Source organism: Bos indicus x Bos taurus, chromosome 1 (genome assembly GCF_003369695.1).
Source record: "Bos indicus x Bos taurus breed Angus x Brahman F1 hybrid chromosome 1, Bos_hybrid_MaternalHap_v2.0, whole genome shotgun sequence".
Classification (NCBI taxonomy): Eukaryota; Metazoa; Chordata; class Mammalia; order Artiodactyla; family Bovidae; genus Bos; species Bos indicus x Bos taurus.
In genome coordinates this window covers 81,328,776-81,356,231 of record NC_040076.1, presented here as the reverse complement: position 1 = coordinate 81,356,231, position 27,456 = coordinate 81,328,776, and the positions used below count along the sequence as shown (strand labels likewise).

Sequence of the window (27,456 nt, the reverse complement as noted above, 5' to 3'; positions counted from 1 at the left end):
ATCAGAACCACTGGGGATTGTGTGTCACAGGTTTTTCTGCATCACATCTCAGACCTAATAAATGACAAGACTCCCTACCAGTGGTCTACTGATCTGGGTTCAAGTCCCATGTCTTCTATTCACTAGTTGACTGGCCTTAACCAAAGCATTTAAGTTCTCTAACTCTTCCTTTTCTCAACTGTAGAATGAAGATGATAAAACTGCACATCTCACCAGGTTGTTTTATGGATTAAATGAGATAGTGTAAACAAAATTCTTAACACCATGGCTCCTACCAAGGTAAGTGCACTCACCACTTGGTAACTGTTGTTATTACTTATCCTCTGCACCTTTCCCTCCCCTCAAAAGCTGAGCCTCACAGTGCTGAGAAGGACCATGTGGAGAAGCTCTGTGGGAGTGCAGGAATGAAGAGGACATTTTAGCAGTGATGTTTCAGGTGAATAATTTTAGCCATCACTTAAGTCTGCTTTTGTCTTCTGCTTGAAGATATAAACTAAAAATCATAAATAGGAAAACCAAATAAGGGGTGCTAACTTTGTTGTTGCTTTCCATTTGCAATCAGCTTTACTAACCTGAAAACAACTGCTTTCCAGAACAAATGGGGAATTGTTTCACATTCTGTTAGGAATGTTTTATGGAATGCAATGCCCCTTTTGGCTCAGTGAACTTGCCTAATAAATATTTGTTGAATTCCTATCAGTTTTGGTACCATGCCAAGTGTTTATAGTCGGAGCCAATGTACATTTTCCTGGAAACTAGTCACTTATAGGAATAAGAAATTTGTCTCTTGGGAGGCCTCTTTGTGTTACTATTAATGATTTTCCTGCTAGGGGCACAGAAGTTCCCCTCACTCCCTAGCTGTGTGCTCCTACTTCCAGCATTCAAAATAGCACAAGAATCAATGGGAGAACACATCCGCTTTTGTAGGGGTTAGTGAGAAACATCAAATATAAGCCAAAAAAAAAAAAACCAAAGAAAACATTTCCAAAGGATGGGGAGAGGAATGAGGAAAGGCAGAACAGAGAATATCTTTGACAGGTGGATTACTTCCTTCTCTTGATTGTGGTAGTGATTATAGGAATCTACACTTGTGATAAGATTGCTTAGAATCACTCGCCCCCAACACACGCACACGCACAAATGAATGCATATAAAAATGGTAAAATCTGGGACTTCCCTGGTTTCCCAGTGGTTAGGGCTCTGGCCTTGCTGGGAGCAAGGGTTGGATCCCTGGTCAGGAAACTAAGATCCCACATGCTGTACTATGCAGCCCCCCCCCGCCCCCCAAAATCTAAGTGAGGTCTATGTACTGTACCAAAAGCAATTTTCTGGTTTTGATGACATGATATGTAAGATGCTATGATTATGGGGAACTGGATAAGTATACAAGGGACATCCCTGTACTATTTTGCAGCTTCTTATGAACAGATAATTATTTCCAAATGAAAGGGTTTTAAAAATTCCAAATGATCTGTCAACTCCTAACCATTTGAATGGTGCTATTTAGTTTAAGGTATTCTAAGGAAAACCATTGCTTCATTTATCATCAGCTACTCATCATAAAAATGAATAATGGTCAATTTTCTCAATACTATGACACTGATAAATGACAACTCAAGAACATCAGAATTTTCCTTATTTCCAGTTTAGCATTATATACTGGCTTTTTTTTTTTTTTTTAATCTAGAAATCACTTGCTACAGAGAGCAGAGTAGAAAGAGGCAAGCAAGCTTCTGGACAGGAAAAACAGGTATGCAAATGTAATGGGACTGAAGGGAGGTGGTTTTATGACTCTCATTGGCTTCAGCATTCGGAAAGTTGACCTATGTCCCCTCCCGCCCTGGGAGGGCTCCAAGTTGGTATATGACTCACTGTAATTCCCTTTTGTCCTTTCATCTGCATCAGTGGCCTGGCAATCTCTCACTTCAGGTCCAGGTTTGGCAAGATATATCTATTTCTTTGATTCATATTCATTTTATAAGGGCTTCCCCGATAGCTCAGTTGGTAAAGAATCTGCCTATAATTCAGGAGACCCCGGTTCGATTCCTGGGTTGGGAAGATCCCCTGGAGAAGGGATAGGCTACCCACTCCAGTTTTCTGGCCTGGAGAATTCCAGGGGTCGAAAAGAGTCGGACACGACTGAGCAACTTTCACTTTCACTTTCATTCTATAAGGAGATCATGTTGCAGGCATGCGTGTGTGCTGGGTTGCTTCAGTCCTGTCCAACTCTTTTGACTCTATAGTAGTCCCATGGACTGTAGCCCGCCAGGGTCCTCTGTCCTTGAGATTTTCCATGCAAGAATACTGGAGTAGGTTGCCATGCCCCGTTCCAGGGGATTTTCCTGACTCAGGTATCAAATCCGTGTCTCTTGCATTTCCCACTTTGGCAGGTGGATTCTTTACCACTAAGCCACCTGGGAAGCCTTGGAGATCACAGTAACTTTCTCCAAATCCCTGTAGTTTTTCATTTCTTCATTCCTTCATTTGTTGAACATTTCTGGAGCTTCCATTAAAAAAAAATAATAATATTACAAAGGGACTTCTCTGGTGGTCCAGTGGTTAAGAATCCCCCTGCCAAAGCAGGGGACATGGGGTCAATCCCTGGTCTGGAAAGATTCCACATACAACTAAGGGCAACTAAGCCCCAGTGTCTCAACTACTGAGTCCATGCTCTAGAACCCCTGTGAAGCAACAAGAGAAATTATCGCAATGAGAAGCATGAACACAACTAGAGACTTGCCTATGCACAGCCACGAAGACCCAGCACAACCAAAAATACATAAACTTTAAAAAATAATAATCAAGGAAAAATAGGAAACGGCTCCTTCCCTCAAGGAGACACATCACTACCAGCAGCAGCAGCACCGCCACTGCTACTACTAAGCCTCACACAGGAAGTGTCCTCTGAACTGAATTTCAAAGACTAGGTAGTAGTTCACAGGTGAAGAAGGAGGAGCCAAGGCATTCCAGGCAGAGGGAATAAACTTGGAGGCATAAAGAAGTGTGGATTGAATGTTTGGTATATATAGAGTAACAATAAAGTAATTTGAAGATAGGAAACGATGAGGGAATTTGAAGACAGGTTGTGAAGAACTTTTTATCATGCTTAGGATATTGGAATTTTGTCTTCAAAACAGTGGAAACCTAGATTTTTTTTCTTGTTCAACTATTTATATGTTAATATATTACTATTATATAATAATGTTACAGGCAAAAACCAATTCTGACTCCATGTTGGAACTGTTTCTTTGACTTGCTTTTGTTGATTTTGTTTTTGTTTTTAATTAATTAATTAATTAATTTTAATTGGAGGCTAATTACTTTATATTGTAGTGGTTTTTGCCTTACATTGACATGAATCAGCCATGGTGTACATGTGTTCTGCATCCTGAGTGATTTTGTTATTGTAATTATACCTGATTGTCTGCCTTAGAGAACCATGCCCCTCTACCGGACTGTTAAAGTGCCTTTGTTTAGAACCCTGTCCAACTGTAGATGGCAGGAAGGAAGAAATTAATATACCCCCTGACAGAGGCTTAGGGCTTCCCTTATGGCTCAGATGCTAAAATATCTGCCTGCAGTGCAGGAGACCTGGGTTCCATTCCTGGGTCAGGAAGATGCCCTGGAGGAGGGTACAGCGGTATAGCAATCCACTCTAGTATTTTTGCCAGGAGAATTTTATGGACAGAGAAGGCTACTGTCCATGGGATTGCAAACAGTCAGATACAACTTACGGTGTTTTTACTTTGTTTCCTCACCTCCCCACATCTCGGATCTATAAAAGAACCTTTAATCTAGACCCCGACAAGATGGTTATTTTGAGATATTAGCTGTGAAAAGAAGAGAAGCGAAAAGCCAAGGAGAAAAGGAAAGATATAAACATCTGAATGCAGAGTTCCAAAGAATAGCAAGAAGAGATAAGAAAGCCTTCTTCAGCGATCAATGCAAAAAAATAGAGGAAAACAACAGAATGAGAAAGACTAGGGATCTCTTCAAGAAAATCAGAGATACCAAAGGAACATTTCATGCAAAGATGAGCTTGATAAAGGACAGAAATGGTATGGACCTAACATACCATGCCTAACATACCAGGCAGAAGATGTTAAGAAGAGATGGCAAGAATACACAGAAGAACTGTACAAAAAAGATCTTCACGACCCAGATAATCATGATGGTGTGATCACTGACCTAGAGCCAGACATCCTGGAATGTGAAGTCAAGTGGGCCTTAGAAAGCATCACTACGAACAAAGCTAGTGGAGGTGATGGAATTCCAGTTGAGCTATTCCAAATGCTGAAAGATGATGCTGTGAAAGTGCTGCACTCAATATGCCAGCAAATTTGGAAAACTCAGCAGTGGCCAAAGGACTGGAAAAGGTCAGTTTTCATTCCAATCCCTAAGAAAGGCAATGCCAAAGAATGCTCAAACTACCACACAATTGCACTCATCTCACATGCTAGTAAAGTAATGCTCAAAATTCTCCAAGCCAGGCTTCAGCAATATGTGAACCGTGAACTTCCTAATTGCCAACATCCGCTGGATCATGGAAAAAGCAAGAGAGTTCCAGAAAAACATCTATTTCTGCTTTATTGACTATGCCAAAGCCTTTGACTGTGTGGATGACAATAAACTGTGAGAAATTCTGAAAGAGATGGGAATACCAGACCACCTGACCTGCCTCTTGAGAAATTTGTATGCAGGTCAGGAAGCAACAGTTAGAACTGGACATGGAACAACAGACTGGTTCCAAATAGGAAAAGGAGTACATCAAGGCTGTATATTGTCACCCTGCTTCTTTAACTTCTATGCAGAGTACATCATGAGAAACGCTGGACTGGAAGAAACACAAGCTGGAATCAAGATTGCTGGGAGAAATATCAATCACCTCAGATACGCAGATGACACCACCCTTATGGCAGAAAGTGAAAAGGAACTAAAAAGCCTCTTGATGAGAGTGAAAGTGGAGAGTGAAAAAGTTGGCTTAAAGCTCAACATTCAGAAAACGAAGATCATGGCATCTGGTCCCATCACTTCATGGGAAATAGATGGGGAAACAGTGGAAACAGTGTCAGACTTTATTTTTCTGGGCTCCAAAATCACTGCAGATGGTGACTGCAGCCATGAAATTAAAAGACGCTTACTCCTTGGAAGGAAATGACCAATCTAGATAGCACATTCAAAAGCATCTAGATAGCATCCTTATGACCAATCTAGATAGCATATTCAAAAGCATCTAGATAGCATCCTTATGACCAATCTAGATAGCATATTCAAAAGCAGAGACATTACTTTGCCAACAAAGGTTCGTCTAGTCAAGGCTATGGTTTTTCCTGTGGTCATGTATGGATGTGAGAGTTGGACTGTGAAGAAGGCTGAGTGCCGAAGAATTGATGCTTTTGAACTGTGGTGTTGGAGAAGACTCTTGAGAGTCCCTTGGACTGCAAGGAGATCCAACCAGTCCATTCTGAAGGAGATCAGCCCTGGGGTTTCTTTGGAAGGAATGATGCTAAAGCTGAAACTCCAGTACTTTGGCCACCTCATGCGAAGAGTTGACTCATTGGAAAAGACTCTGATGCTGGGAGGGACTGGGGGCAGGAGGAGAAGGTGAAGACAGAGGATGAGATGGCTGGATGGCATCACTGACTCGATGGACGTGAGTCTGAGTGAACTCCGGGAGTTGGTGATGGACAGGGAGGCCTGGCGTGCTGCAATTCATGGGGTCGCAAAGAGCTGGACACGACTGAGCGACTGATCTGATCTGATCTGAGCCTGCCATTTTCTTGCTCAGCCAGATTTCCCAAGTAAAGTCGTATTCCTTGCCTCAACATCTCATCTCTGGGATTTATTGGCCTACCATGCAGGAAGAAGAGCAGGCTTGGACTTGGTAACAATAATCCAAATATAAAAAATAATATTTTGTATGATCCTATATAATAATGTGATAAATTATATAAATATTTAATAATATATTTGTGTAACATTATTATATGAATTTTTTGGTAGTTTGTTATAAAACAAGAAGGAAAATATCTACATACTACTTTTCTGGCCTAAGAAGTATTTTTCATGGAATCGAGCTCTTCGGTTTAGAAATCATGACTCCCTTGAAAACAACGTGTTGAACAAAAGCAGCGCAAACTCAGCTCAGTCATTTCAGTAACTGCTTGTTTTTGGAATGCTGCTCAGAACACTTCAAGGAGAGATGGCTCTAACAAGACCTCCTGTATGCACAATGGCAAGACATAGGCAAAATGCTTTTTACTTAGTAAAGTTCATGAAAAAAAATTTTCTTTTTCAGAGGAATGTTCAGTATTTCAAGTCCATTGGTACCATGTTTTATAGATTTACTTGAACCTTAAACCATTGTTTTATTTTCTTTATTTAAAAATTAAAAAACAATTTATTTGGCTGTGTTGAGTTGGTTGCAGCACAGGTGATCTTTGTTGTGTCATACAGGATCTCCTGTTGAGGAGGTGCAGGGACTTTCTAGTTGTTACTCTCAGGCTTGGTTGCTCCACAGCAGGTGGCATCTTAGTTCCCTGACCAGGGATCGAACCTGTGTCCCCTGCATTGCTTCCCTGGTCTCTTAGATGGTGACGAAATCTGCCTGCAGTTCGGGAGACAGGGTTCAATCCCTGGGTTAGGAAGATCCCTGGAGAAGGAAATGGCAACCCACTCCAGTATTCTTGCCTGGAGAATGAGGAGCCTGGCAGGCTTTCATGGGGTGTTGCAAAGAGTCGGACATGACTGAGCAACCATCACTTCCTCCCTGCATTGCAAGGTGGATTCTTAACCACTGGACCACCAGGGAAGTCCCAAACTGTTCTTTTAAAATACTGTTATTAGAGTCAGGTTTTGTTATTATTTATTTTTAATTAAAGGCTAATTGCTTTACAATATTGTGTTGGTTTCTGCCATACATCATGTTTTTATTTTTATTCAGCTGGCTTCCCAAGCATTGCTCTTGAGAATCCTGCACCTTCATTAGACAATTATTCCCTGGAGTATGCACATAAAGTTGTCTGTGCAAGAAATATCTCAATGGAAAAGTCCACCCCTGGAATTTGGAAGATCTATCCTTGTGACTTTTGACTTGGGTGACCATTTGGAACCATCGTGAACACTTTGAGGGGCTCACACTGTCTAAATTGGGAGGGTATTTCTTGCCAGGCTTTCCCTGCTCGTCTGTCTGCACCTCAGTTTCAGCTGCTTTCAGAAATACTTGTCTCTCTTTTTGATATTCTCCCTAGGGCCATCCAAAGTAAATTTTAGGGTTGCCACATATTTCAAGTCAGGCTTACTCCAGACAAACCTCCCAAATTTGGCAAAAATCAACTCAACCATAGTTGCTCAGTAACAGAAAAGTAGAAGCATGAGTTATAAATTTATTTTCACCAATAAAAAAGAACAACAATAATATAAATTTACCTTCCTTAACAACTGGTAACAGAAGAACAACAACAACGAAAAGACAAAGAGAAACCTGAAAACAGAAGAGGGGCAGGGTAGAAGGGGAGACAGCTACGGCAATGGTGTGAGAGATGCTCAGGCCCGAAGGACGGTGATTTGGATGGGTTTGTGTTCTTGTTACAGAGTGAGATGAGCACAGCCCTTAGCAGGCAACCACTGCTGGCCGCATTACTTCGCACCCTGTTACTATGCAACAAGCCTTGCTCAGCGCCACAGTGGACCCTGTCCACAAGCAACCAGCTGTCAGTGAGTGACCGTTAGTTGTCCTGCTCAGCTATTGGTCAGTGCTGCAGTGGGCCCTGTCAACAAGTAATGAGGGACCATCAGGGAAGTGCTTCAGCCAAGGGTCAGTGGTGTGGTGGTCATCAGGTGGAGAGTGAGGTAAGAGGCAGATTCAGGCCTTCTCCTGGAGGCCCTCCAGCTCACGCAGTCTTGGGCCAGCAGAAGAACTGGAGGGCCCAGGGATCAGACTAGGGCTACATCCTGCAGGCCTGCAGGGCCCTCACTAAGGCCTTCCTCTAGCTTTGGCCTACGCCTTGAGGAGTGGTGAACCTCTCCCCCATCCCTGTCTCTTTGACCTAGTAGCAATGGCCGACTGCCTGAGTTGCAGTCTGTGAGACCTGGTCTCTCCCATTTAGGTGGCCTGAGGAGACTGAGGGACAGTTGGGTTGGATGCCTGGCTCCCTCAGGGATAACAGCTGGGCAGGGTGTGGGAACCTGCCCCTGAAGGAGCTGCCTCCTCTTAACCAGGACTGGGACCTCGGAGGGGGAAAGTTGGGCCTTGGACCTTTGCCCTTTCTTTTCAGGACACAGAATAACAGGCAGAGATTTGCAGGAACATTGTTACCTGACCATGACCCAACCTCAAGAGCAAAGGATCTGACACCAAGAAGGCTGCAACAACTAACCACACGCCTCCCTTAGCTTCTGCTTTTAAAGAGGCTTGCTGAAAGCTTTCAGTAACTTTCAGATGGGAGCGCATGAGCCTCCCATCTCCTGTATGAACCTGTAATAAACCTTTCTCTGTCCAAAACGCTAATGTTTTAGTATTGATTGGCCTCAACTGTGCGTCGGGCTCATGGACTTGCAATTTGGTAACATTCCCAAATTGGTCCTATAGACCTCAACTTGGGCTCTGGCCCAGCCAAAGTCCCTTGCCTTAGTGGGGAGGGTTCTTTTTCTATTTGGATTCACATGACTAATAACAAAACTGATGCTGAGACTGAAACAGCACATGCTTTAATCAATGGCCAGAGAATGAGAAACAGGAACTTGGCTTGAGACTCAGCTTCTCAATCTACCTGAGATACCATATATATAGGAGGGTTGAGGTCAAAGGAGGGGACTAAGTAAAGAAGAATAGGAGGATTTCGCTGGTGGTCCTGTGGTTAAGACTCCCCCCTTACACTGCACTGGGTATGGGTTGTTGGGATCTAAGGTTCTGCAAGCATGGCCAGAAAAAAAAAAAAAAAAGAGAGGGAAGAATATTTATGACGTATCTGAGAACAGGGATGTGCTATGCTTGGGAAGACAGCAGTCTTTTTATAACACTGGATTTCAGTCCTTCAGTGGGCTTGCTTGGCTGTTGCCACAGCAACTGTCAACTGTTGGATGTGTTATCAGGCAAATATATTACCATGAACATAATAAGGAGGGTCTACTGGAGGCTTTCTACCATCTTGGACCTAGTTGGTTCTAACAGATTTTGGTGGGCTCTTCTTCTTTTCTGGTGGCTTCCTGTAAGATAACACTTCCCTGCAGCTTAGTTCTCTCAGTGAAGGGGGAGGATTATAGGTGAAGGCTAACAGCCTTGGTAACATTTGGAGAGGGGAAGGGGCAGATGTGTAGGAAATATAGGGTGCAGAACTGGCAAGTTAAATGACTTATTAGTTATCAGAAAGAAAAAAAAGAGGGAAGAGATTATTAATAGTAAGCACTTAGCTATGCTGGGCATTGAAGTAGACTCTTTATATACATAAACACATTTAATGCGCCCACAGATCTCTTACTTGGCCTCTCTGTACACTGATGCTAAATCAAATATTGGAAGACAGTTTTGGGTGAAGTAGAAAGTTATAGTTGCTCAGTTGTGTCTGAATCTTTGCAACCCCATGAACTGTAGTAAGTCACTCCCCTGTCCATGGAATCCTCCAGGCAAGAATACTGGAGTGGGCTGCCATTTCCTCCTCCAGGGATCTTCCTGATTCAGGGATCGAACCTGGGTCTCCTGCACTGCAGGCAGATTCTTTACCATCTGAGCCACCAGAAAAACCCAAGAAGAAAAGGATAGCTTTATTACTTTGTAGGCAAAGGGAGATACTCCAGGTTTTTGACTTGAAAAACTATGTTTCAACCCCAGAGAACTTAATGAGGCTTTTTATAAAAGTGGGTCAAAGGTGGGGTCTGAGACTTCCCTGGTGTTCCAGTGGTTAAGAATCTGCCTGGCAATGCAGGAGACATGGGTTCAATCCCAGACTGGGGAACTAAGATCCCACATGCCTCGAAGCAACTAAGCCTGCTCACTCTGGAGCTCACCTGCCACAACTAGAGATCCCACATGACAATGACGCATGATGTCAAGATCCCGCATGCTGCAACTAAGACCTAATACAGCCAAATAAATATTAACCCCTCTGGCGCACCCCCCCCCCCGCACCCCCCTCCCCGCCCCCCGTACCCCCCCCCCCGCCCCGTCTCTGACAAGATTATAGTCTTTCCTGGTGGCTCAGCAGCAAAGAATCCTCCTATAGTGCAGGAGATACAGGAGATAAGGGTTTGATCCCTGGATCTGGAAGATCCCCTGAAGAGGGAAATGGCTACCCACTCCATTCTTGCCTGGGAAATCCTATTGACAGAGGAGCCTGGCAGGCTATAGTTCTTGGGGCAAAACTTTGAGCCTAAACGACCTGACAAGATTGGGGTGTGAACAGGGCTCCCTATGCCCTTAATCTTCAGGTGGTTTGTTTCCTAATCTTGAAGATCTTCTCTAGGCTCTTTAGTCTTGCCTCAGGTGATTTCTTGGCTGCCCCTCCCTTGATTGGCAACTGCTCTAATCTGCCCTTTGGATCTCAGGGAAGGTCATAATGGCTGGAGTCTGCCTACCAGAAATGAGAGACAGAAAGGCCTCTATCCCTGGGAGATCCACAGGGCCCTACTTGGTTTCAGATCTGAGAGACAGACACTCTATTTTACAGTTGGGGAAGTAGGTGTAGGTAGGGCCTGGTGCTATTTCCCTACATGAGGGAGGCCGAGCCATTTGCAGTTAATGTGAGCAAATTTTGTGATAAAATCTAGGACACAAAAGCTGTACTTGCTTTCAGCATAATAAGGCCAAAGTTATTAGATGAATTGAATAAGATCAAAGTCACATTGGGCTTCCCAGGTGGCACGGGGGTAAAGAATCCACCTGCCAATGCAGGAGACACAAGAGATGCAGGTTCTATCCCTGGGTCGGGAAGATCCCCTGGAGGAGGAAATGGCAACCCACCCCAGTATTCTTGCCTAGGAAATCCTATTGACAGAGGAGCCTGGCAGGCTACAGGAGTTGCAAAGAGTTGGACATGATAGAGCGACTAAGCACACATGCAAAGTCACAGTATCAGAAGGGCATGTTTTCCTTGAGTGCCAGAGGAGTTGGTCTGCAGAAGGAAATTAATTTTCAGGGTAGTGAATTATGGTAGACATTAGGCACATCAGGCCCAAACCAACAATATCTCATCTTTGGGCTCCTATCCATGTCCATGACATGGCCCAGACCTCTGTTCTGACAGGGGTCAGCAGAAACAAAGTTGAGACGAAATCTTTTAACACTCGGAGAAGGCTGGCGAAGGGAAAAATTTGCAAGCCTAAAGAATGGATTAGAGGGCTGGGTCTTCATTGTTCCGGGAGGGGAGGTAGGGTTTGAGGAAGGCGGGGGAGGGGCCATGGAAAGACGTGAAGGAGAGGATCTCCGCTGGAGGAAGAGGTCTTTTTAGAAAACTAGGGTAACCAGTTAGGAAACCTTAGGAAATCTTAAGCAATGCGGTTGAGCTCCTCTGATGGTCCACAGGTGCACATTATCCAAACCAAGGGCAGAAATGTCAGTATCTTCATTACTGCATGTGATTTTGGGCTTCTCCTCTGGGCCTCCGGTGAAGAGTTGCTGGGTCTGGAAATGGCTGCGGCAGTGGTGGACTTGGGGTTAAGGATAACCCCCTTCCTTGGTCAGTGGATGGGCAGTGGTCCAGACCTCTACTGTGGACAGCAGGACATCGAAGGCACCGACCGGCAGACGAGACCCAGGCGGAAGCGACTGTAAGGCTCAGTCCCTTTTCTCCATTTCCAAGAGTGGCTAGAGAAGTAGACGGACACAAGGGGCTGTAGGTTTGGGGAAGGGCTGGCAGAGTTACTATTTGCTGATGAGGTCCTGAGATTCTGACTAGAGTTTGTAATTTCACAGCCTTCCCACTGTTTCTGGCGGGTGACTGACATTTCAGAATTGGGTTTGTGAGGGTGCAGGGAAGGAGGCGGGAAAAGAAAAAAAAATTGTGTCGTGGTGATGTACTACACTGTTCTGAGACTTGATGCCAATGTTTCTCTAATCTTGGCGGCCAGAACCTGGGAGAAGCTGCTATTCTAAAGCGGCTTGCAATTTTCTGACTTGTGTTTTAATGAAGACCGCTCTTTGGTGCTGGAGAATTCCTTCCCTGAACTTGAGGGGGTCTTTTTGGTTTGGCAATAGTAAAGACCAACTTCTTTAGTGGAATGTACAGTTGGGACACAGCTGAACTGCCCTGCAGAATAATGCCGATGGTAATCTCCTTTTAAGTTAACTTGAGAGTCCCCCTGAAATGAGTTGGGGTAGAAGGGCAATTATCTTTTATTGGTGACATGTAGAAATTGCTGAGAAGAGTGGAGAGATGAAATTTTGGGAGACAGTAGGCTTTAGATGCTGTACTTTCTTTTTTTTTTACTGCACCGTGGGGCGTGCAAGATCTTAGTTCCCCAACTAGGTAAGAAATCTGTGCCCCCCTGCACTGGAAGCAGAGTCTTGATCTCTGGATGGGGAAGTCCCTAAATGCTGTACCTTGTAATGCTGCTACTGCTGCTGCTAAGTCGCTTCAGTTGTGTCCGACTCTGTGCGACCCCATAGACGGCAGCCCACGAGGCTCCCCCATCCCTGGGATTCTCCAGGCAAGAACACTGGAGTGGGTTGCCATTTCCTTCTCCATAGCCATTTCTAAATCTTTTCAGCTTTGCAATTCTCCTTTTATTCCCACATTATCTGTAACAGCCAGGTGTTAGCTATATTTTAGGGCATTGAAGAAGGAGCCCATGTTCACACTTAGAATTTGCTTCTAGCCTCTAGAAACTGCCTCCATCTCCCCTGACCAGTGTGAAGGTAGCCACTGGAGGGTAGCTGGTGGTTCTGGGACTCTAGGGGGTGGCTTGCAGCAGAATCCAGGAACAGTGTTTATCGAGCAAAGGATGAAGCTGTACTGAGGAGTGCCTGTGTTGAAGTTCAAGCAAGTCTGAAGTATGACCTTAATTGAGGATGAGATTAAGGATCAGGTGCATACAGAGAGGATTTTTGTAGGGCATAAAAACTTTTGAGGATTCTCAGGAGTGTTGGGGGAGGGGACTGGATTTGGGACTGGATTTTCCATTAAAAAGGATGGGTCATTTTCTGTTGTAGATAATTAACCAGAACTAGGACCTCTAAAAAAGAGAGGGAGAGTAATTAGCATTCCCTGCCAGCTCTAGGCGGAGAAGGCAATGGCACCCCACTTCAGTACTCTTGCCTGGCAAATCCCATGGACGGAGGAGCCTGGTAGGCTTCAGTCCATGGAGTCGCTAGGAGTCGGACACTACTGAAGCGACTTAGCAGCAGCAGCAGCAGCCAACTCTAGGGAGACTAGCAGGCCGCAGGTAACTTTTCATCCTTAAGTTTCTGTGAAGCCTTCCTTGAGTTCTGTCCTTCACTTCCCTAGCCGACTGTTTTCCTTTCTCTGGTTCCTACTGCACTTTGTACCCACCTTTATTACAGCAGCCAATTATCTTTTTAAAAATTAATTGAAGTGTAGTTTACTTACACCCAATTAGCCTGTATTGTAATTTGTAATCATATCTCTCCCAGTAGACCTCAAGGGCGAGGGACTGGCGCTGGTACACAGATCGCGGTTCAAATTCCAGCTATGCCACTAGCTACCTCTTTGACTTTAGGTAATTACTTAATCGCTGTATGCCTCGATTTCCTTATTAAAATAGGCACAAAAAGTAAAAAATTGAAACGGGCACAAAGCTCCGTATCGCCTGCGGTTGCTGGGAGAAATGAAGGTGACTGTGTGTAAAATACCAGGCACAAAGTATGTGCAAAACAAAGGGCGCCTAGTAGGGTAAATTAGAAAGGGAAAGGCTACCCACTCCAGTATTCTGGCCTAGAGAATTCCGTGGACTGTATAGTCCATGGGGTCACAAAGAGCCGGACACGACTGAACGACTTTCACTTTCAGTAGGGTAAACATTTGTTAATTAACGTGCACTCAAATATTTACTGATAAACCACCCAGGTTTCAGGCCTGGAAGCACTCCCTCTCTCTTGGAGAGCCCTCACGTGCGGTCTGTGGGCCTTGTCCCGCGGGCAGCCTCAGGACTGGCTCTGCGGAAGAGAAAACCCCTCCCACAGCCCTTACGGTCTCGTGAGCCATTGGGCCAGGACCAGGCTTTCAGGTTGCTAGGCTAGGGAGGTGGAGATCTAGACTGCGCCTGCGCAGACTGAGGGCTAAGATGCTTTCCGGTCGGGCGGGAGGAGGTGACGTCAGAAGCGGGGGCCCGCGGGGGCCGCCTGTAGCCCTGGGGACGTTGTATCTCTGGGCCCTAGGATCGCGTCACAAGTCGGCGACTGAGCTTTGGCGGCGGTGGCCGAGGCAGCGAAGGCGGCAGCGGCGGCGACAGCTCTGGGGTTTGCGTCTCGGGGTGTGTCGGCCGCCGCTGCTGCTTGGGCCTGGTATGTACAAATGGCTGATTAGGATTCTCGGCACCATTTTCCGTTTCTGTGACCGGCCGGTGCCCTCTGCCAGGGCCCTCCTGAAGAGGCGGCGCTCGAACAGGTGAGAGGAGAGGGGGCCGAGCCACGGCCTGGCTCTCCCCCTCCCCCACCCCGGATTCGGCTGGCGTAGCGTGATCCAGCCAGGCAGGCCCCGCTCGGCAGAAACAGGTAGCTGGGCGGAGGCGTTAGAGGTGCGGGTCGCGGGTGTCCCGGTGACGTAGTCGCTCCTCGGCGCTGTGCAGATGCGACTCCTGATGATGAAAGGGACTAGTGGTCGGTGATGTGAATATCTTCATTTTTAGAGTCCAAGCTGGTTTCTATCAACAAATGGGGTTTTTTAAATCATATTTTGCTGCTCTTAGGTTGAAAACTTAAAATTGAAGGAATACTGTGTTTGTGTGGCTCATTGTTTACAAAACACACTCCCAAGTGTCATCTCTGCGCAATAAGTGTAGTTAAGGGAAGTGAACTTCATAGTTTGCGCAAAGCTGTTTTGACTACACTTTCTGTTCTCTTAGCACCAAGACGCAGTAGCTGTCTTGTTTGGAAGGCAGCTGTCAAACTTTGCGTGTGTGTGTGTGTGTGTGTGTGTTTTGCTGGGGAGGGAGGGAGAGTGATCCTGTGCTTTAGCATTGCTGCTGCTGCTGCGAAGTCGCTTCAGTGTTGTCCGACTCTGTGCGACCCCAGAGACGGCAGCCCACCAGGCTCCCCCGTCCCTGGGATTCTCCAGGCAAGAACACTGGAATGGGTTGCCATTTCCTTCTAAAAGATCACTAATCTGTACTCTAAAATTAAGTTAAAATTTGGGGGAAACTAATAGTTGTCCTTAGCATTTGCCTGTTGGTTTGTCCAGTTTCCTAGTGTCTACCACCTTCTTTAAGAATTAATCTAGAGAATAAAATACCATACCAATTCTATACATAATCCCCACAACTTTTAATGATCAAATGTTAATTTCATTTATTAAGCCTCAAGATCGTCAGAGGGTGGTTTCTTGGAGCTTGAGAGAGCAAGGTGATTATTTGTGAGTCTAAGAATTATATGTGAGTCTAAGAATGCAGGTCATTGATGAATTAGTTGTGGACTAAAAATTCCATCATGTGTTCCGGAGAGGGCAAGGTTTCAACATATTCTTTCTACCTTTCTGCAGGGTTGATATAGGCATCATTTGAGAACAAGTTGTAAAGTGCCTAAAATGATGCTTAGGGTATGTAAGGGTAGTGTTTATGTATTTTGTCCCAAGGGCCTTGTGCAGAGGCTCATGTGGATAGGCACTTGCTACTTATTTATTGAATAGAGAAATGTTAATTTCCTCTCCCTTGTCCTTTATTATTTTTACTATGAACCTCTACTGGTCAGGAAAACAGTGGTTTGTATATCAAAATCCTGTTCTTTACCACACATCCTTAATCTCAAATAACTTTTACATGTAGACCATTTTTAAGTCCATCTTTAGAAAGATGATTATACCATGAACTTATAACTTTCTTGAAGCATAGGCCCCAAAATTTTCTTGAATTTCCAAATTCTTGTTATCACTAGTAATATAGTTTCCATGATAAAAATGTAGTTAAATATAACACCTTTTTCTGGCTGAGAACTGTCTTTTAAGGCGTCTTGTCATCTTGTGTTTCCTATTTCTATGTGAAGTAGAAAATGACTTTCTCTTGTGGGGAGTGTCATCTTTCAAAAGGAAATTATTCTTAAATCATTTCTGTAAAGAAAAGAAATAACATACTCCTAAGCTTTTACGTGTTTTCCTTTACTAGGTAAGTGATATCTGGTTGGTTTCATGTTTGTATTTTAGCCAGACTACAGGTTATTATATAATAGGGAGTTTTGGATCTCTCATGTAGTTGAACCATAGTGTTACATCCTCAAATACTAGAGGCCTACTATATTGTAAACATCAGTTGGATCTCTTGACAAAGTGAATGGAAGATGGTGTATTGTATGAATAGTAAGCTTACTTATAGAAATGCATATGTGTGGATATGCATATATACATATATATCTCTCTTTTCTCTTTTTTTCAGCACTCTGTTTTCTACAGTGGACGCTGATGAAATACCAGCCAAAAGACCAAGATTAGGTATTAAATATTAATTTTAAAAGTTAGTTTTTTAAGTAAGAAAAATATATGTGTGGACAAATTCAAAAGATAAAAAGTACATACAGTGAAATGTAAGTCTCTTTCCTCTCCCTCTTCTACTCAGTTATCCTTTCTAGAGGTAACCAGCATTACCAGAGACTTAAGTATCTTTCCAGATAAATCTGTGTGTTGAAAGTACGCTTCAAAATTCCTAATCTTCCTATAAAGTAAAGGTGCTGAGATAGCTGAATGAGTCAGTCTAAGCTGCTGCCTCAAATTGTTTCCTTCTCTATGTCTGAAGGACTAGACATCATTTGGTAAATGATGTAGATAAGAGGGAAAAGGCACAGGGGACCTAGTATAGTAATATTTTCCTCTTTCTCAAAAATGCATGTTAATTGAATCTACCTCCAGATGAGGTAAAGAGTGGCCCTGTCTGTGTTAAGATTTCATTTAAATCCAATGAGTGGTTATTGAGCCTGTCTTACTGTTAAGCAATGTGTTGGGTTCCACAGGAAATATAAAAATGAGTATGACAGGGTCTCTATTTTATGGACCTTAAAATTGTAGGAGGTGTCTGATTATTTAGTGGGGGGTTTTAAGACAAGTGTTATAAATAATACTAATGTCCATGAGGATATGATAAATGACAACAAGAAAGGAAGTAACAAAATACTGTCCAGTTTTCTTCTGGTTAAGAGTCTCAATAAATATTTGATGAAGGAGCTAATATGTGAGATGAGTCTTGAAGGAAAGATGGGATATCAACAGAGAACAATAGGAAGAAAAAGCATTCTAGGCAGAGGGAACAGTATGGGAAAGTTGTGCAATTCAGGAAATAGCAAATAAAACTTAGGGAAAAAGTTGACAAAAGAGAGAGTTCAAAATATAGAGGGACTTTGACAGGAATTTATACTGAATTCATTAGGACAGTATTCCCAAAACATAGGAGAGCTAATAATTCACAAAATGATTGTAGGAGATCCAACATTCATAGCATTAAGTAACATCTGAATTATCTTATAAACTATTCATATTAATAAAAATATTGCATCTTTTTTCAGTTATTTTAATTTCTGATTATTTTAAGCAGAAAACATGTTAATTTAATGCTACCATGTATTTAAAACTTGGGTAATACATGTTGCATGTGTGCCAAGTTGCTTCAGTCATATCTGACTCTTTTTGACCCTATATCTGTAGCCCACCAGGCTTTTCTGTCCAAGGGATTTTCCAGGCAAGAATACTGGAGTGGGTTGCCAAGACTTCCTCCAGGGGATCTTCCCCTCAGGGGTCTCCTGCATTGGCAGGCAAGTTCTTTACCACTGCTGCTGCTGCTGCTAAGTCGCTTCAGTCGTGTCCGTCTCTGTGCGACCCCATAGACGGCAGCCCACCAGGCTCCCCTGTCTCTGGGATTCTAGCGCCACCTAATTGTCTCTTTTTTAACAGGCCCATCTAGAACTTAATATTGTGTTTTCATTTCCTCATAAGGCAAGTGAGGTTTCTTTACATTAATGGTAGCAATATAAAGTAACCTTTTATAAATATATTTGTTTAGCCAAAGAAAAAAAAGAATCAGTTTTGTTTAGCCAAAAAAAAAGAGTCAATTTTATAGAAAAATGTAAATAAACAACTGTATATGGTTAAAGATTTGATAGTGATACTAGAGAAGGTTCCTGCAATAATTTTGGCAGTTATCTTGGACTTCTATGTTAAAGTTCCCTCCTTCCTTGATTTCCACAAAATATAAAGATTTCTAACTAGAAACTATAGAAGGGAACTTCCCAAGGGGGAAGCAGTAGATAACAGAGACAATACTTACTGGCACAGCTTGGAAAGGTCTCTAGCAGTCCTGGCCACTCTCTGCATTGATGGCTATTAAGCACCTCAAGTGGGGCTATGCAACTGAGGAACTGACTCAGTTTTAATTGAATTTAAACTTAGGTAGCCACTTGTGGATACTGGCTACTATATCAGACAGTATGAATCTATTGGTTGCTTTGGAGAGAAGAAAAGGAAGGATGAAAATAAGGAGGAGCTTAGAATTGCAGACTCGATCTTACAGTTGAAAGGGATTCAAAGAGGTCTATGTAGTGTAGTCTCAGCAAAATAAGATGGTCTCATCTTCATTTTACAGATGAAGTGGACCTTCTAACCTTGTTCTCTTTTTTTTTAATATATGAAATCTTTTGATATAATTTTGGAGTACATTCAGATTTTGACAAAATTTGTAGGAAAATACAACAGTACATTTTGTGCCCACTATTTATGTTAAGAGTACCTCCTGCCCTTTGAGGTCTGGATGGCAGTCTGGATGGTAAGTGCCAATTCCTGAAGTCCTTTTTCTCCCACTTACAGCTCAGGAGAGTGTTATCCCTCAACATTATTAGAGGGTTAACCTGAAATTCTTTCCTATTCCTAAAATGAGAAGACATTTGCAAAATTTGGTACTTCTAACTATTCTGTAGTGACAGATTACTTAAAATTGGATTCTGCTTTACCCATTTAGCACACCTTTCCTGTTGTTTAAATTATTCATTTATTTTTCTGGAAAGTGTTTTATATCTTGTATGTTCTGGAGTGCTTGATGCTTAAAAGCCACCTTTTCACTTTCAGGCTGTTTTCCTGTGAAGCAGAATGTGGTTCTAAAGCACTCAGGCTAGTGCTTTAGAACACCATTAATTAGGAAATAGAAAAGGAACTGTAAAAAACAAGTCAGCAGTGTAGGAGGTGAGAAAGGGATAGTGAGCTAAAGGGAGGAAGTGGGGAAAGCATTGAAATCTATCCCCTCCACCCTTATTTATTTACTTAGTTTGTAATCTTTATTTTTGGTGACAAGGAGGGATGAGTCTGAGGTCTTCCAACACATCTTCTCCAGTATAGGCTAGCCTTGTTTCCGTCATGGATGTCTAGGAACCACATGTCTTATACTTCACTAATTTCTATCCTGAATGTAGCCAAGATAAAACAGGCACTAGGTAAGTTGTTGTTTAGGTCAGCTGTATTGGTACTTGCCTGAAAAGTAAGGACAAATCAGTGAGTTAATGGTAGTGCTTCCTATAGAATTCTGCTATACCTAGTAGCTATATGCTCCACCTTGTCTAACTTATACCCTTATCTCTCTAGGAAAGATTTATTTTACAGTATATATTCTGGGGAACTCATTGCTTGAAAGTTGTCATTTATGGCCTTTATTGTGTGTGTGAATTGGTATGTAATTTGCTAGGTGGTGATTTCATGCTTTTGTAGCCTCCCAGATACTTTACTTAAAAACTCCAAAGTCACAATGCTGAAATTGCAGATATTCAGATATGAGAAAAATTATTTTTGCAGTTACTTTTTTCTCTCAGTGGTTGAAGACAGGACTACTAATAAAAATTGAGAGAGGCCTTTTCTAAGATATAATTTTTCTTTTGCTTGAAGCTTAATTACTCTATAGTTACATGTATATGTAATCTATATTACACTTTCCAGATTGCTTTATTCATCAAGTGAAAACCAGTCTGTACAATGCTGCCAGCTTGTTTGGATTTCCATTCCAGCTGACCACAAAGCCCATGGTAACTTCTGCTTGTAATGGAACACGGAATGTGGTCCCTTCAGGAGAGGTCAGTGAGGATAAGGTTTCATTGGAGCTACTAGTCTTTGTACTTAATCATTGAAGTTAAATTTTAGAAATATTCTCTTTTTAGGAATTAATGTGTAGAATGACTTCTTTCTGAAATGTTCATGTCTTAATTAGCCTTTATATAGAAATGAAATAATTAAAGGTTAAGAGATTATAGATCTAAAAAATATTTATAAAGAGCCTAATTACTAATAGAGTTGACCCCTGAAGAATGCTTGGGTTATGGGCCCCACCTCTCCACATAGTCAAAAATTCAGTAGTTGGCCTTCCAGATCCATGGTTCTGCCATATCTAAAGTCTCGCATGCATGGATTCCCAACTGGTAATCATGTAATGCTTTAGTATTTACTATTGAAAAAATCCTCATTTAATTGTATCCACACAGTTCAGACTCTGTTGACCAAGGGTCAACTCTACATCTGCTTTTTCATTTAAGTATGTGTGAAGAATCTTCAGTTGTTACTTTTTATGTCATTTTGTGAGTCTTGACAAATTAAACTTTTGGTATAATTGATGAAATTTCTTCTGTGAGGTAACTAAATCATTACCAGCAGAGTGATTTTTTTTTTTTCATATTAAAACTTATTTAAATTCTAAGAGTTATTACAGAGGTGATTCTTTTTGATTTCAAGGTGTTTTCAAACTCTTCATCTTCTGAACTGAACGGTTCTGGATCCTGGAACAACATGCTAAAACTGGGTAAGGTGGTCAAAAATATTTCTGTTTCCCCTTCCTCCTCCCACTTCTTTTCTCTGAGTTTTGGGAATATGAAAGGAAAACACTGATTTGGCTTTGGATGAAAGCATAGACATAGTCTCTACCATTCTAAAAAGCCAATAGCTTTCCTTTAGTATTGTCTTTGAATTTACTGTTATGATTCCTATTTGCTTTATCAGTGTCTTTAATGTGACTTAGATCAGGGCTTATTCATTAAAAAGAAAAAACAAAACAAAAACAATGTTACCTGAGCGCTTACTTTATGTTAGGCACTCTGCTAAATTATCAGGAATAACAAAATAATAAAACCTTTAGTAACAAAATAACAATAGTAAAACTTTAATAGCAAAGTAACAAAACAACAATAAAATAGCAAAATAATAAAACCTTGCCTTTGAGGGACATCATCTGATTGGGGAGTAACCTGAGGTTCCCAGTTCTCATAGTTTTGTGGATTAGGAATCTCTGTATCATCCTGAGACCCCCAAACTGAATTGTAATTATTTTATATATGATATAAAATTCCCTGACAGGAAAAAATAGGAAGACAGAGTCCTGAAGATGACTGTGATCTGTGCTACACAGATAGGCTTGAACAGTTTGAAAGAAAGAGGGAAAAAGCTTTTAGAGAAATTGTGCATTCAGAAAATTGACATATAGAGGAGATACCAGATTTACCTCGTGTCTGAAGTACTAGCACTATGTTTCTGTGGGTATGCAGAGCCTATTGAGAGAAGCACAGGTATTCCTAGAGCAGAGTTCTTTCGTAAAGAAATCCACAGTCTCTAATCTGTAACTCTTGGACGTGTTTTTGGGAATTTTTTCTTTTTCTTTTTTTTCTTTTTATTTTTTCTTTGTTTATTTAATATTTAAAGAATCCCAACAACTCCGCCTACAATGCGGGACATCTGGGTTGGATCCCTGGGTTGGGAAGATCCCCTGGAGGAGGGCATGGCAACCCACTCCAGTGTTCTTGCCTGGTGAATCCTGAGCCCGGCAGGCTATAGTCCATGGGGTCACAAAGAGTCAGACATGACTGAGCCACTAAGCACACACACAGAACCCCACAGGATTGAACACCGATTCAAGTCAGGCTTTCCAAACAAATGAATGCAGGTCAGTTTAAGTTTTGCTGCTACTGACTTAAACAAGTTCAGCTTTAATCTCTTTGCACTCCAAGGCCCTGTAGTAGCTCCAGCAGAAAATGTGGCTGAAGTATAGTGACCATCGCACAGGTATTGGAAACTTCTGGTAAATGTAGTAACATAGCAGATTTTCATTTAAAAATACTTCTGTTTTCTTGAGAAGAAGAAACAATTTAAAAAATTTACTCAATTTGACTAGATTACAAAGAGTTTATAATCTTTAAGTTCCTCATGCCTCTTGTTAGCCCCAGCAAGCAAAACTAGTAAAGCTTTCCTGTGAATTATTACTGCCTACCTGAGAGCAAAGACAGATTAAACGCTATTGCTTTTCCTTTAACTTTTACAGAATTTGTGCTAGATAATAACAGAATTTGAAAAAAAAATTATTTAGTTCTACTGTATAGACTGCTTATGGATTTTCTTTTCTAATGCATACTGTTCACAGGTTTCTTTGTGTTTTTCTTTTACAATTACAAATGGTTTTTAAAAATAGGTAATAAATCTCCTAATGGAATAAGTGACTATCCAAAGATCAGAGTGACAGTAACTCGAGATCAGCCACGCAGAGTCCTGCCTTCCTTAGGGTAAGCATTAATTCTGCCCTTCTGTAAATGGAAACTTGGTAATTTTTAAGTGCTCATTCTTGCTGGGCATTTTCGCTTTTATTCTATTGTGTAATCTTAGTAAATAAGTACTTTGTGGTTAGTAACTTGCCAAATAATCATATAGCTGATGAGAGACTTGTACTCAAGTACAGGTTACTCTTTTCTACTGTATAATATGCTTATATACTTTTGAAAAACTTTTTTTTTTAATTATTTTAATTTTTATTTGTGGGCATGCTGTGCAGCTTGTGGGACCTTAGTTCCCCAACCAGGGCTCAAACCCAGGCCCTCGACAGTGAAAGCACGGCATCTTAATCACTGGACTGTCAGGGAATTCCCCTTTTAAAAAGAATTGTCACTCATAAACTTTTTTTGAAGAATAATAAGCATACAGAACAGTGCAGAAATCATGTATGCAATGAACTATTATTATTTTATTAGTAATTTTCTTCTCCTTTTTATGTTCTGACTTTCTAGAATTTCTGTTGCTTGGATATTGGACCTCCTGGATTGATATAATTTTTCTATATATTCTCTTTTGTTGTTATCCTTGCCCTTTTAAAAAAGATCTTTTATTTAAAAATATATACATACGTATATACATATACATATATGCGTATATATATTTTTGGCTTCATAGTTTTTAATTTGTAAGCATCCTCCCCCTCCGTACTCCCCATGACTTTTTCTTTCTCCAAGCATTGGGTTCTTATTACAGAGATGCAGTAACTTTTATCTTTTTAAGCTGTTCATTATTTTACAATTACTTCTCCTTGTTTTGCCTGCTTCCTTTGAATTCCTCCTTTGGTTTATTTTGGTCTTACCTTTTCTTATTCAAATATCTGATAATCCCTGGCTATCCACTCATGTTTGAAAATGAGACACTAACTTTAAAAAGTAAGGCTCCCTGGACTTGGATAAATGGCTAATTATAGGGTAAGGAGGCTTCCCTGGTGGCTCAGATGGTAAAGCATCTGCCTGCAGTGAAGGAGACCCAGGTTTGATACCTGGGTCTGTTAGGAAAGATAGTAAAAAATGATCATGGAACATCTTGTGCTAGCAATTAAAGGATGCTTCAACATTTAGGGACAGTTAAACATCAAATTTTATTCATTTCATCTTTATTCGACAGGAATATAGATGTGTTAATAAATAAATACATAATGTGAGAGGAAAAGACCTTTAAGTTGGATGCTAACTATTAAGGATAGAAGGAATGATGGAATTAGAAAATCACCATCTTGTAACTATCACAGTAATAACTGATTTATACAGGGATCATCAGTTGAGCTGGAAGTAGTAAGTAAAAGTTCGATGGAGAAACCTGCCTGACACCACAACCAAAAGAACAAAGTTTAAATCACCTACTGTGGGCAGACTGACGTCTTGGCCTCCAGATACATTGCACTGAGCAAGACATCATCACCTACTGTAGTATTCCTGCAAAGATCAATAATCTGAATGTAATTACAAGAAAACTGGTTAAGCTGAAATAAAGTTAATTCTACAAAACAGCAGGCCTATACTCCTCATTTTACTCTTCATTTGTACTCTTCCTCTTTAACCTGTGATTATTTAGAAGTTTAAAAGTTTAATTATTTAGAATTGTTTAATTTCCACATGTTTGGGCCTTTTCAGATATTTTCTGTTATTGATTTCTAGCATAATTTCATATGGTCAGAGAATATACTTAGTATGATGTCAGTTCTCTTAAATGTTTTAACATTTGGGACTTCCCTGACAGTCCAGTGATTAAAACTCTGTACTTCCACTGCAGGCGGCATGGGTTCAATCCCTGGTTGGGAAACTAAGATCCTGCATGCTGTACAGTGCAGCCAAAATATGAACAATAAAAATAAATTTGTTAACATTTGTTTATGTACAAGAGTATGTAGTTTGGGTGTTATTCAGTGTGCATTGAGAAGAATGTGTATTGTGCTACTGTTGGTGGAGTGTTCTATAAATATCAGTTATTTGCTGATAATGTTTACTGATTTTCTGTCTACTTTTTTGATGATTGATGAATATAGTGTTGATGTTTTGAGCTGTAATTGTGGACTTGATTATTTCTCCTATCCAGTTATGTTAGTTTTAGCTTCATGTATTCTGAAACTCTGTAGGTGAATAGATTTGACCTAGACCCACCAGTTGTTACCATTCTGCCAGTTTGCTTTATCATTCTGTGTTATATGTACATAATGTTTTTTGCTGATTCATTTGAGAGTACATCTTAGACTCATACCCCTTTAATCATAAGTACTTGACTGTTTATTTCTAAGAATGAGGACATTCACTTATATAATCCTAGATTACCAAAATCAGAAAATTTAACATTGATGTAATACTATTATATAATCTTATTTAAATTTCTCTATTACAGAGATTATTTTTTCTGGCCCACAATTCAGGGCAGGATCATGTATTATATTTAATTTTCATGTCTCTTTGATCTCCTTTAATCTAGAACAACCCCTCGTCTCACTTTGTAATAGCATGAATATTTTTAAAGTGTACAAAGCGACATTTTCTCATGATTTGTTTAAGATCATGCAAATTTTTTTGGTAAAGATACTGCCTACGTGATATAGTGTCCTTTCGTTTTTTTTGGCCCTGCCATCAAGCATGTGGGATCTTAGTTCCCCAACCAGGGATCAAGCCTACGCCCCTTGCAGTGGGAGCTTGGTGTCTTAACCATTGGACTGCCAAGGAGGTCCTTGTTGTGTCCTTTGTTAAATACCATATCAGGAGTGACATGATGTCAGTTTGTTCCGTTATTGGTAATGTCAGGAGAGGCAAGCAGCAACAGTGACTAGGTGGGGGTTTCATGGCTTCTGATTCTTTAGCATTTATTAATTTATTGTTCATTAGTTTGCTATTCAGCAGACACTGATGGAGTGCCTTTTGACTTAGCTCAGGTACCAGGATACAGTGGTGAAAGGATGAAATCTCTGTCTTCATGGAGTTTAAACTTGAGTGTGGGTTGCAGACATTAAACAATCACACCAATACTTAATTGCAGTGGTGCCAAATGACTATAGGAAAAGTGCAGTACCAGAGGAGGGTATGTAGTGTAATAGGGAGCTGAAGCCAGATTTGGAGTTGGAAAACTGGGCATGAGGAAGAGGGCAGAGGCTTTCATGTGGCAGCCCTGGTGGTTCATCTTAGTTTTAGTAGACATTTACATTTAATAGACATTCTATCACAGAATTTTGTGGTGCCCTCTACTCCAGAGATCTGATTTTTGTGAATGGTAGTTGTCAGGAGCAAGCTTAACCTGAGTCAGCTTAATCACAGGATGGCCTGGAGCTTAAACTCCAGTAATTTAAGCAGTTTGGGAGTAACTGTTTTTTCTTTTCTTATTTTTCTCAGTTTTGCTTTGAGCTCAGAAGGCTATACTAGAAGACCAGGTGGCCGTCGCCACAACAAAGGCAATCCAGAGAGTTCTTTAATGTGGAGGCCTCAGGAGCAGGTTGTAACAGAGATGATTTCTGAAGAGGGTGGCAAGGGTCTGAGGCGTCCTCATTGTACTGTGGAGGAGGTAAGCCCTTTTAGCGTGATCTCGCTAAAGTAATTTTAGGAATTGGGGGTCGGTGGCAATAAATAATATATATTCTGTGGTACAAAATTCAAAAGATAATAAGGATCCATTCAAAAGGATGTACAGGGACTGTAAATTTCCCACTCTCCCTCCTGTATCTGGCTTCTGTTTGATACTTCTATGTATCTTTCTAGAGATATTCTATACGTATTGTAATTTAGTCAGTTTTCAGGTAAAAGAAAGGAAAAGTAATCATGTTAGGAAAAGATATGATTATAGATTTCTTTGTTTTAGATGCCTGAATTATTCTAACTTGTTTCTTTCATAAGCTGTAATAACTGTGATTAAGTAAGGAATGTAAATGGTGTACATGTCTGTTTTGTCCTTAGGTTTTCAGGGCACTTAGTGTGATGTGTTCATCAGCAGTCTTCCTTTCCTTCTTGAAGTCTTCACTACTTTGGGAGAATTTAGAACTATTCCTGTCTCTGGCATTTCCCCTAGACCATCACCTATTGTAATTTGCTAAATGGTTTTCTCAACCACTTAATTTAGTTCATCAAAGAAATACTTACTTGGGTCCCAGCAATTCAAAATTGAATAAAATATTGTCTCTGTTCTCTAGGAGCTTATACATTAAATTGTGTGATGTAGTCAGAAAAAATGTAGGCAGCGAAAGCAATGGACTGCAGCCCTGGAGGGGGTTTTAAGGAAAGGTATTAAAGTGCTTTAATATCTCCTCCTGGTGGGCTGCCGTCTATGGGGTCGCACAGAGTCAGACATGATTGAAGCGATGCAGCAGCAGCAGCAGCAGATGAGAATTCAGGGACTGAGAAGATATATATGGGAATATACAGGCTGTATTCTAGAAATATTGCGAGGTAATATTATCAAGAACTTATTTACTGGTTAAGTGTGATATAAGTTTAGATGGAAGAACCTGAGTCCCAGATTTCAATCTTGGATAAGTTTATGCCAAGATACCCTAGGTATTTAGGGGAAGATGATCACTTCAGTACTGGAAGTTTAAAGTGCTTGTGAAACATGCAAGCAGACATATCCCTTAGACTCCTGGATATGCGTGATGGGAGTTTTGAGAAGAAGACAGGGCTAGGGACACATTTATGAATCTTCTGCATATTGGTGTTGGATAAATCAAGGGAGTTGAAGAGATTACTCAGAGAATGTAGTGTGAGAAGAGATAATCTGCAGAACCATCAACAGTTAAAGGCAGGAA

At 41.3% G+C, this 27,456-nt stretch overlaps 1 protein-coding gene across 4 annotated transcripts in view; it reads left to right on the top strand.

Moving 5' to 3' along the window:
* Nucleotides 1-14,250: 14,250 nt before the first annotated feature.
* The window catches only part of SENP2 (SUMO specific peptidase 2), a 35,076-nt gene continuing 21,870 nt past the window's right edge, over nucleotides 14,251-27,456 (top strand). For all 4 annotated transcript variants that reach the window (XM_027538926.1, XM_027538943.1, XM_027538935.1 and 1 more), the window contains exons 1-6: nucleotides 14,251-14,558; nucleotides 16,534-16,589; nucleotides 20,064-20,197; nucleotides 20,850-20,916; nucleotides 22,573-22,663; nucleotides 26,054-26,222. In XM_027538926.1, the coding sequence (XP_027394727.1) occupies nucleotides 14,458-14,558; nucleotides 16,534-16,589; nucleotides 20,064-20,197; nucleotides 20,850-20,916; nucleotides 22,573-22,663; nucleotides 26,054-26,222 (618 nt within the window). In that variant the 5' untranslated portion in view covers nucleotides 14,251-14,457. The remainder of the gene's footprint in view (nucleotides 14,559-16,533; nucleotides 16,590-20,063; nucleotides 20,198-20,849; nucleotides 20,917-22,572; nucleotides 22,664-26,053; nucleotides 26,223-27,456) is intronic.